Genomic DNA, 12,600 nt, shown 5'->3' with positions numbered 1-12,600 from the left:
AAATTCGTTTCAAGTTGATCTGATTCCAAATAAACAAATTTATTTTTGCTTTTTTTTGCTTTTTTTAGTATAAATGCTTCTTTTGCTTTTTTATTGCTTTTTTCAGTTATTTTAACTGTGGAATTTTTATTTGTTTGTTATGCTATTGTAATGAAAAACATGTTTATATAATTTATAAGATATGTGAAAACCCGTAATAATAATTATAAAATTAATATAAATATAGATATTATATTTTACCCATTGCCGGACCGTGACCGTACCATTAGTATGAAACGATCTTAAACGTATAGATTATCGATCTACAGACACAGCTTAGAAGTCAATAGCTTATCGGCTACTGCATATAGCCTATAGAAACTACTCTCAGTACTCACTAATCGTAATCATCGATATCGAAGTATGCACCGATTACTTCGGTGGATATAGAGCAGTCATTTGCTATGTTTAAGAACATCCTGTCAGACAATAGAGTCAGTTTAACTTCTGAAAATCTTGCCAAATATATGGTAGTAACTTCTTTTTTTAATTTAAATTAATTTTTCAATGTTTTTTATTTAATTTTATAAAATTATAACTAATTTATGTTAATTTTTCGTGATGCTTTTTTTTGCTTTTTTTTAAACAATTTTGTGCTTTTTTTGTTATTTATTATGCTTTAAAATCCGAGCCCTAGTTATTTATATAAGTAAATATATATTTGAATATATTTTTTCATAGCATTATTAAGCATGAGTATTATAACGTTTGTACTTAACAAACATATTTTAAGTAAAAGGTTATTTTTAATGTTCATTTTTATGCAGTTTGTTTTGATGTTGATTTGAAAACTCGCTGAGAAACGAGTTTGTAACATATTGTATTTATTCAGCCTGGTCCACCTTGGTATGCATAATTAGACCACATGTATGCAAACGACGACATTCATTTGTATTTTCGTTTGGCCTCACATATACTTGCGCACGTCGTTAAGTACGTTAGGGTTATCCGAAAGAAACTGCCTCGTCTACCGTCTGTCGGGTGAGAACAGGAGGGAAAACGATGAATTTTGGATTTTAAATGGTATTTCCATGAAACCCAAAAACTGATTGTTTATGTGTATGTGTTTATTCTAAACGTGTCCATGAGTTAAGCGATTAACCGAGTAAGGGTACAACGCACGTTTATTTAATTACCGATATAACTTTGTGTGACCCAAGTAACCCTTACCGCCACCGTTACAACGTACCCTCCAAAAAAGTTAATAGCAAATATTGATAGCTCTTTCCCGAATTTCTGTAGTGATTAAAATCTGAGAGGGCGATGTATCCTATACTTATTATACACATGTACCATGAATATTAACGGGGTCGATACAAGTACTTATTTCTCGAGTGCACATGCGGTTTTCTTATGGGAGATAGAGGTCATAACTTTGCAAACACTAGTTGTGTTATACCATACCAAATTATGATACTAAAACGTTACACATATACGAATGGGCGTGCAAATGGTGCTACAAACATTTATTTTTTTCTTTCTATATTTGTCCAATAAAACAGTGGTAAAAATAAAAGACATTCAAATTTAATGGAGGAAAAGAATAACTAAATTCATCGTTGATAAAGTTTTCACTCCAGAAACGGGTTTTCGAACACCGTATTTTGTTTCTTTTTTCTTTATTTTTTTACTTGTGTAACCCAATCTTGTCATTTGACCTTTCAAGCATTAAGCATAGTATACAAGTGCATGAGCGGAGGTGGTGAAATACTGATATCGCGTTGAGTACAATAAAATCGGCTCAATGGCACGGAAACTGAATGATAACGTTTTTAGGGGCAGAGGACTGGCGTCAGGAACTTCGGGGACCGGATTTCCTTTGTTTTCTGGTAGAAAAATAATGTTAAAAAGGATGAATAAGGGGGGTAGCAAAAATGTAATCATTGTTTAGTGAAAAAAAAGAGATGAAAAAAACGTGTTCACAGCACGGAAGAGATAATTTCTAGTTTTATAAAAATTTTGAGAAGGCTCTCCCAGAGTCCTGGAAGAATCCATGAAATGTTCAATTATATATAACAAACTATATCTGTGTGTTTTCAATTGAAAGTAATAACTATACCCATTATTAATAAATTTACTCGCTAGTCTCGAGGGGTAGTGAATATTTACTACTCGAGGTTGGTTGTGAAATTTATCACTTAATACTCTGAGGTGAATATGGTTTTATTAAATTCATGTAGAATAAGAAAATATTGACCCTTCCAAATCGAAATATTACATTCAGATAATATAATGTTTTTTTGTATAATTTACACCAATAAAATAACTTTTTATGAAATTATTTTAGGTACATAATATTAAGAAAATTAATAAAAGACGTCTGCCTATATAAACAATTGTGATTTATACAAATAAGAAAATTGTTTACACTAATTTTATTAGTTATGTTTTTTCTTCAAATATACATACTAAATATGTTTTTAAGAAATAATTTATAAAATATTAAAATTAACTCACGGAAAATATCAAAACAAATGTTAATGTAACTCGTTTTGAAAGAAAAACGTCCGTTATTTAATCGTCCATTTTAAGTAATGAATTTCATCTAAAGGTATTTCTGTTTGTTGTTATAATTAAGCTTTTGTATCATTAACTTATGAATATAATTTACATAGACTAAAAAAAATAAACCAATAAAATATAATAGTTCATAAAAATGTATCATATTATATATTAATATTATATTTTATGTTAACTGTATAACACTTGTAATTATTGTAAAACGTATATTTACAGATTTTCCAACTGCAAATAAAAAATAAAAATAATGCATCGAAACTGTTAATTATATTTAAAGAAATGCATATTTACTAATAAATTGTGTGTTACTGTTTGTTTAGTTCCAGAATAAATAATTTATCTCTATGGTAGTCTGTGATAGTATTTATGTTATAAATAGTATGAAAACACAAACATACACATACATATACCCACTTACGCTCATATATATATATATGAAAATACTTAAATGTTCAAAAACTTGTTTTTCAATAATCATGTTATAACGTGTATCATAACTTTCAGTTAAGCGATATTTTATTGAACTTCAGATTTATGACAAAGTCAAAGTTCAAATCCGATATATTAGTGTCATTGTTTTTGAACTTAAATAATAATTGTTCTAAAGTTTATGATTATAATTCATATATGGAAACGATAGTACCTATATTTTATGAACATAAATAAAATGAATATATTTTCTCTAATTAGTTTTATGTTGGTTTCAATGTCTTACGATTTGCTGAAATGGTTACTATAGATATTTTAATATTACAATCAAGTCTTAATGTATTAAAATGTCCTTTAGTTGTTGCCTAATAATGTTATTAATTTGCCCTTACTTTCGTGTCCAATGGTTTTGTATAGCGTTCATACTTTCCATGTTTGCAGCCTATTATATTGTAACTACTATCATGGATAATTTATCAATTCAGTACATAACAAGTTACAATATTTCAGAAGAAAATTTGAGTAGAGAAAAAACGAAGATGTGGGTCGATTCCTATGATCAAATTAAAGAAGCAACCGATTGTGAAAATAAAAATCCAAAATTTCAGTTCAACAGCGCACGCAGCAAATTTATGATCTGCTGTTTTTGCTTATTTGGATTATCGCTGTTCGTGTGTATGTTATTGTTTCACTGTTTCTACCCTGAAAACTGTAAGGCTGTAAAATTAGAAAAATGTCAACATATAATTGTGGAAGAAGATTGTGGATGTAAAATTGTGTATGATCCAATTAAAGAACCATAAAAAATAATTAATTTAAATAAATTATATTTATGTTACTTTGATAATTTTTTTTTTAGAAATAATTTTACAATCAACTTTTGATAGATATTTATGTATAGGAATACTAATTAGTATAAGAAAAACAAATTAAAAAAATAAGTTTCCTGGTAACAATTTATAGTTAATAAGCGTATTCGTATAGTCGACTACAAAATTAAAGCGTTACACGAATATGAAAAATTATTAAATTTTCATACCACATCATTCTAGATAGGTATAGTAATTTTTGTCGGTTTTCTAAATATTTATATCGTAAGATACTTTTTGGAATCTATAATTCTCTGTCTTATGATAATCATTAGCATAGGTTTTTTATGATCGCTAAAAAAAACTTAATAACGTGTAATTGCCATAGATTTCGAAGTCTTTTTGAGACATTAATTCTTAAATCATTTAGCTTTTAACTTGTGACAAATTAAAAGTAACGATATATAATTTTATTTTTATGGTTTTTGTTGTTCTTAAATTGTATTCGAAATTACGATTTACATCCTCTTAAGTAAATTAAACCTATAAATTTAAAAAGTTTAAGCAACTTTTCTTCGGTAGGTACCTACCGTTCGTGAATGTTTTAGTGTAAATTATAAAAATAAAAATAAAAAATCCTTCGGAATTAAGTGACACCCGCATTTTGGGTGAAAATAGTTTAATTTTTATAAAATAACTTGATATTAAAATTATGAATAAAAATCGTTAAATTTTTATAAAAAACCTACCAAATAACCATTCGATTTTTATTCTATTAAAAAGTGAATTCCACGTGTACATTTGAATAATACACTTATATGCGCAATAAAATTAATATAAAAATTTTTCTTACAATTACTATAATGTTAGGCCATTCATGAATAATTTCAATATTATATTGTTTGTTAATATCAAATAATGAGTGTATTAATATTTAATAATATTAATGTGTCAAAATCGGTTGCTTTGGCTGATGTCAGATCTGCAATTGAACAAATGTTTGAAACGAATCTATGAACAAATATAATATTTCTAACTTTCAGTATAGTTAACAATCACTGTGTATATAATGTATCGAATAAAAAAATTGGCCGCTGTACAAATCATGTGTCAATAGTTTAAACGTCGTCGGAGTGGCCAACTAAGCAAAACTCGTGTTTCAGTGAAGGAACGGAGCCGAAAATTGAACGGTTGAATGAATGTAGTCACACATTCAAAGTTTACCAGAACAAACATTTATTATAAAGTTTTATATATATTTTTTTCCCCACCAGCCGAAAAGTCGGGTCAGCAGAGAGACTTTTGGCGCCATCATCTACCACCGTTTCAATGCCGCACACTCGAATTCACCCCGAAGACCCATAGAGCTGCATGCATTTTTTTCTTCAATTTATTATATATATATATATACTTTTTTCCTCGTTTTGATTATAGCAGCGTAGACGTTAGATATATTTTTCTCCGCCGCTTCTGGTTGCTTCTAAGCGGTATGAGAGGCTTTTCGGAAGTTTTTGACTCGTTTCACTTAACCTTTTAGTAGAGGCCAAAAGTTCTTGGATATAATATATATAATATACAAGTATGTGGGTGTTTGTTTGTCTGTGTGCAGTATCTCACACAATTTGGCATTTAATTCTCGCCCCCTGAAACTTTCGAGGATTTTTTTTTATCGAGTTCCTTATAATGGAGATAACAGATAAAGTGACAACCATTATTGCCGACCGTATTTTCTCGATGTGTGCATATTACAACGACAATGTATCACATTCGTATTTACTTTTAAACTTAATGAAATAAAATTAATGATTTAATTATATTAATTAAATTTGTTGTTAGTACGTGAGCGATTTCGAATCATCATTTCGTAAAATAAATTGTTTTATTTTTAAGTCATTCGCTTTCACCCTTTCGTTTCTAAACTTGGCGTAGTCGTGATTTATTAGTTTAGGCTCTATTATAACCTTATTTGTCTACGGCTTATTTAGAATCCCATCCATTAACCAATTACCGCAAAGGGCTCTCCAGTGAGCGATACATTATCGTTATAAATACCGACTTTATAACATATATGTGCTGATCTCAATCTCACATCGCGTTTTCTGTTGTTTTCAAATTTTCGTTTTTTAATCTTAAACACGTATTAATACGGAGTAGTATAAAATGAAATCGAAACGAAGAGAGCCAAGGTTGTGCGTACATAAAATATCACAAAAGAATTTCGTTGTACATATTGCGTTTTCATACGGTTTATTCTCTGGAAAAAAGATTTTAATTTATTTATTTTTATCATTCTCAACGGGAATCGCTTATAAGTGTATACATTTTCAAATAATTATACTCGCAATGTGGTTTAATAATTACTGCATTTATAAGTGAAAATTAAATCAAATTGTATATTAAGTCAGCATGACGTTTTTTATATTCCCAATTTGTTTATGTACATATTACTTGCTGTAAAGGTATCGTCGACGTTGTTGACGATGTTATCGAGGGGTGCGTGCACACACGTTCAGAAACACGCTATCGGCCGAAATAAATATTAAAAACCGTATCGACCGGATTACGCAGCAAAACAGACCACCCCTGTACGAAGTATTCACAGCATATATAATACGTATAAATATTAATGCGCTAATAACATATTATATATAAAAATGGGGTTGAGACAATTGTAGGCCTTATGATAAAAAAAGAAACTTCAGGTTCCTACATATTATACCTGGTCTTTTCACCGCTGTAAATTATCAGTAGAAATTATTCAGTAGTAGGTTGCGTGTTTGAAATTGCTCCAAAATATTAAAAGAATGTGTAATAAACTATTGAATTCTATAAACATTAATTTTAAGTTGTGTGATAGACGTTCCATTGCCAATACTATACTGTACTTTAACCACTCCGTAAATTCGCGATATTGTAATATATACGCACATACATATATCTAATATGTAAATATGTTCATTAATATGATAATGTATTTTCGTATGCGTTCATTAAATTGATTCTTGTTTATGTTTTAGATCGAAGACGCGATGTTAATGTTTGACAAACAAACAAATCGACACAGAGGTAAGTGTCGTTTATTTATATTCCTTATTTTTATTATATCGTAGATAGGTAGGAAGGCACAAGAGAAACTGACATCCGTTGAGACTGTTCTTATATATATAATGTTTTTCAAGAAGGAAAACGAGGAAATGATTTTTTTTTTATCACCATGAAGGTTTTCGACAAAAAAAGAAATGGAAGGGAAAAACGTCTACTGACAAATTTGTTGTGCGTTTGATTTATCGTCAGATTTATACAACCACATCCGATTATTGGCCAACAGAAACAGAAATTCGGTGAGAGAGAAAAAAAATTATATTTGCCACTGTGGGATAAGAAAAGGTAGTAGTTGAATCGTATGTGGTTCTACTGTGATGGACGGGTGGAGGAGAGACCAATATACCTATATATATATATATATATATATATATATATATACGACATTTTCCATTTTGAAGGCTGGGGTTGAATAATGAGCGTATGAGGGGAGCCGTAAGGATGCCTATTAAGGGATGTTATACGAAGCGTCTCTTAGGACGGTGCCATCGCCTATAAGAATTATGACGGGGTGCTCTGCCTTCACGCGATGCTCGTCGCTTTATATAAAAGACTACAACGGAGCAGACAAGATATAGTGTGAGGAAAAAAGAAGAAATCCCTGTGTATGACGTTAGATTTTTCACCCTCGAGGAGGGCGGCTACTTGATGATGGCCAAGTTCAAACGCTGCACGCCAAATAGCATGTAATTTTATAAAAATGTCCTCCTGTTATTTTTCACAACCACGATGACGCGCTACGTCGTCTCTAAAGGGAAAAAACAAATAAATACAACCATTATATTTTCTGCGTATTATAGACATTTACAATAGGTATGTATACCGATCTAGAATACACGTACATTTTTCCGGCCCCTCCCCTCATATTAATTTTGTCATAATTATTTGCATTAATATTTAGTTAGGATTTGTTTGGATTTGTATGATAAAAGAATTTGTATGAGTTTATTTTAAAAGAAATTCGAAAAATAGTGTGGAGTGTGAGAGACGTTTCTCCAACACGCCTGAAAATAAAATTAATTCTTTGCAAAACTTTTGTCTCAAATATTTTATGATTTATAAGTAATTTTTTGAAAGTTTCCTGTCTGGTGCTTTTTTGTATTTACTAAATATTAATGCAAATATTTTTGACAAAATCAATATGGGGGGGGGGGGGGGCTGGAGAAACGTATATCTAAAATACTAAATTTAATATTCACAATTGGACAGACATTTTAAAAATATATTTTTATTACGTAATATACGTATATACATTTACATGATTTTAAGCTGTATACATTTTTATAATTGAATAATGAAAATTTTAAATCTTCCACTTTCAATTCAAGTCAAGAAATTTTATCATGTACAATGTATATAGTAATATATAATATTTTAATTTTGTTTTCATTAAACTAATCTTTTTCTATCCAATAATCTCTATTTATAAGTTAATAATACTATTATCTTCGAATTTTATGAACAAGGTTTTGCTTTCCATTAAATTTTAAAACGAATGTAATATATTTAATATCAATTGAAATCTTTGATTTTATTTTTAACTCAATTTCCTCTCATAGAATTATGAGATTTGTTATTTATTTGTGTATACTTTTTTAAATTCCCTAAAATGCAATTTTCTGTTAAGGAATAGAATATGAGTATTTATTTACTTTTACTGATGCTCTGTATAAATTATGTTGATTATATATTTTGGAGTTGGCTCTTGGGATAAAAACGAAGTCCGGGTGTGCCGGCGATAAATTACTGATTGAAAAAAAAGGAACTCGATTGGAGTTAATGGTCTTTTTAAAGAAAAAGCAATATCCTTAGGGCCGTATAATTCTTGGGGTGCATTGGTTATTATCTTATTTCAGCGCCTCAGTCAATCCTGAGCCAATTTAATTTTCTGCACTCGTGTGTATAGTTTTCCCTGACTAATAATTATTTTCTTTTTCATCTTATTGTTTTTTTAAACATATTCTAGAAAATAAAAGTGAATTTTATATAAAAACATACATTTAAATGTATTGGATTTTAAGTTATTATTATAGATCCTAATGATGAGATGAAGGGGATCATACATATAAGTAAGAAATAGTATGTAGTGTATGAATGATTTCTTGGTTGATAATAGTTGTGCACTTCATATTTCATATTTAATTGGAATGAGTACTTCTTCATTTCTACTATTTTCGTTTTCGTCCGTGAATTGTAAATACAGAAAACGAAGATTTGTGTAAGTAAAAACGGAGGTACGAGGGGAGAATTTAAAAAAAGGTAAAGTAAGAGAGAGAGAGAGAGAGAGAGAGGATAGAGAGAAGAAAAAATACTTAAGATACTCACCGAGATTTAGCTAGATTTAAGGTTTAATTTCGGCCCTGTTGTTGGGATTAAACCATCTCGGTGCTTCACTCTGGAAAATTAGCTCACCCTTTCTTAATCTCTATCATCGTATTAGTATGTATACTTACCCCAAAAAAGAGTTTTTTAATTATTCTGGCACGAAACGGCGTTTTTATGTCCAACACGTCTGTGACATGTTTTCTTTACGTTTTTACGTCTTTTTTTCTTTTCCATTCTAAATAATGATGTTTATTATTATGACTATTATTTTTAATATTAAAAAATCCAAGTTTCAAATGAGTAAAACGAAGTTATAATAGTTTGGTCACCGTTTCTTCCAATATAACAGACGAGATATAATTTTTTTTTAAATTAAATAAATATAAAAAATATGACGGGACCAAAAGTTTTTGGCATAATAATAACCACACGAATAATATACAATGAATATAATGTATAAATGTGTTTTTCTTTTTTTATTTATTTGTTTATTTTTATTTTTTAATATAAAAGACGAGCAGGGACAATTCGTGATGGCAAAACGTTGGTGAGGGCGATATAACCCGGACCAGTCATTAGTCTTCTGCTGTCAACGGGGGTCTGCGTAGCTTCCACCACTACCGCCGCCGACGCTGCCACATTCTCCTTCACTTTTTCCAAACCATAAACTATACGGGATGAGAAAACCTTCCCTTTACTAAAGCATCGGTCGCTTTTGGTAAAAACCATAGGAATCGATACGATGTGTATACCCCGCTGTCGGCGGCAGTAGCGGCGGCGGCAGTAATGTCGGGGTGGTGATGGTGGGGTGGGATTTGCTGAATTTCTTTTTATAGAAAACACCTCTTCCCCCTTCATTACACCGTACTTGCCGGTTGTCCATATCTTGTTGGAAAAAGTGTTGTGTGCTTGAGTAGGTGACGGGTCGAGGGGAGAAATGCTTCCCTCTGTTTCGTTTCCTGAATGTAATCCTGAACCCTTTTGTTTACGTACAATAAGCACGTGGATACTTCATCCATAACGTATTCAATACGCTAACCCCATTTTTCATCGTGGTTACTTTTGTTTTATATTTTAATGAACATGCCAAAAAATTTACTTATGTTCCATGTGATATACAATTGATTTACTTTTTAATTTTCGTGCTTGTAAATTTATCGATAGTTTTTGATGAGAAATTACGATCATTATCCGTAGTACGCATTTTTTACACAATTTTGTACAATTCCATAGTCTATATAAAAATAATTTGTCATCTGTGAAATTATGATGCCTGTTCATATTTTTTCATATCCATGAATTTAGAATTTTTTTTTTCTTAATTTACTACTTATGTACATTTTTGTAATTAATCTATAGAACATTGATTTTAAGAAACAATTATTAATCATAAAACTTTAATATAATAATATATAAATAAATAAATAAAACTCTATAATAGTTGAGTTATAATATTTAATATGTAATGAAAACAATTAACTAGTCACTATCATCATATCTAATTACAGAGACGGTGCTAGAGTTTGTGAGACCCTGAGCAAAATAAACGTTGGGTCTTATAATTTATATTAATAAAATATTTTAAGTTCAGTTAAATCAGAACCGTGGGGCCTTAATTATAATTTAAAGCGTGGGGCCCTGGGCAACTGCCTCTATTACCCTCCCCCCTCGCGCCGTCCCTGTCTAATTAATAATCGTTGAACTTTTTGTTTGGTTGAATTCATATGACTTACTTTTTTTCTTACTTCGATTTAATAATATGTATTAATTATTTTTGAATGAGTAATATTAAAAATAATCAATAATAGAATAAAAAAAAATATTAAATAGTTTATACTCCTAAATTAATATATAAATAAATAAATAAATGATTAGCCTGGAGTGTTATTAGTCGCGATTTTATTGAATTTGTATATACCTAACAATGAATTTTTAATTCAAAACCGTTCATAATTTACAAACATAATAATACTCCAGGCTAAGCATTTGTTTATTTCTATATATATACAATATATTTATAAATAAATAAATAAATATATAAATAAATAAATGTACATAAATATATTATAAATAAATAAATATCCATCATAAATAAATTACCAATTAAATATCTCACGAATGAAGCCCATAAACGGATTATAAAAATATGGCAAAATAACTGGGATTCAATTCCCTCCAGCAACAAACTCAGAAACAAAAAAAACTGTATCCAAATGGGCATATCCAGAGAACGCATCAAGGAGAGAACAGATAATCATAAACATATCCAGAATAGGCCATTCTCATATCACTCACTCATATCTGATAACTAAGCAAACCCCCTCCCCCACGTGTGACACATGTAATACTTCCCTTACAATTGCACACATTGTTATGGACTGCCCCAAATTCTCAATCTCACATTTTCTTCTCAATAATCCAAGATCACTCGAAGAAGCTCTCAGTTAACATAACTCCGGCAACATTTTTAAATTTTTAAAAAAATTAGATTTAGATAAAAAACTTTAAATATTATAATGTTTCACATTGTATTCCTATAATAATAAAATATTGTCATCTTTTATATTGTAAAACTAACATTTTGTAATTATTGGCTAATAATCTTTGTAATTGAAGCCTTTATATAAATAAAAAAAAAAAAAAACAATATATTTATTTATTTATTTAAAATAACTGTACAATTATTTAATTTAATTATTATGAAATAATATTTAAAATATTACGATATGTCGATCAGCGTAGTTTAACAAATAACTACGTTAATTTACAGTTAATTTATCACGGGAAGACAATATGTATTTTCTCATGTCATGGTGTATGTGTGAATATCCTTAATATGCACGTAAAAGAGGGATGAATTTTGTAGATTAAATAGGAATGGCTCTTCCGACATAAATTTGTACAAGCCCATTCAGTCAGTATTTTATATTACTCAACGAGCACTTCGTAAACCCTTCTAAACCCTACAGATCAATTATCTATCAGAGATTTATGTTTTTTTTTTTTTGTCTCTTATTTTCTCTATTCCTGTCGTTTTTATATCCAAGTGAAATATCCGTAATTCATCCTGTTAAAAGTACCAATACAGAACGGTTTTAAAATGGAAGGGGTGCTTTGCTATAAGGTAAAATGCGTTGGGGATTAGCTGGTGAAGAGGTGAAAAAATAAGATAAATGCATATCGGACTATTGGTGCAGACGAAAGGCCAACGATTGAAAACGATTGTCTTATACAAAAAGCGTTGTTTCACTGCAAAAAGGAAGCCCTCCGCGATAATTTGACAGGCTACGTCTGGAGCAGGCATACAAAATGCGAAAGATTTTCGTATTCCCCACCCATTAATCAATCCTCAAGACTTTCGATGTATACCCGACAG

The 12,600-nt window shown here is 29.8% G+C and overlaps 1 protein-coding gene across 7 annotated transcripts in view; it reads left to right on the top strand.

The window, feature by feature from the left end:
• Positions 1-12,600, top strand: part of LOC112683261 (RNA-binding protein Musashi homolog Rbp6) — a 433,196-nt gene that overhangs the window by 351,927 nt on the left and 68,669 nt on the right. For all 7 annotated transcript variants that reach the window (XM_025554187.1, XM_025554184.1, XM_025554190.1 and 4 more), the window contains one exon: positions 6,815-6,863. In XM_025554187.1, coding sequence (XP_025409972.1) covers positions 6,815-6,863 — 49 coding nt within the window. The remainder of the gene's footprint in view (positions 1-6,814; positions 6,864-12,600) is intronic.

The sequence above is a fragment of the Sipha flava genome, unplaced genomic scaffold (genome assembly GCF_003268045.1).
Source record: "Sipha flava isolate LNK unplaced genomic scaffold, YSA_version1 222_pilon_pilon, whole genome shotgun sequence".
In the NCBI taxonomy this organism is placed as follows: domain Eukaryota; kingdom Metazoa; phylum Arthropoda; class Insecta; order Hemiptera; family Aphididae; genus Sipha; species Sipha flava.
The sequence above is the reverse complement of the archived record's forward strand: the minus strand, read 5'-3'. Positions and strand labels throughout refer to the sequence as shown.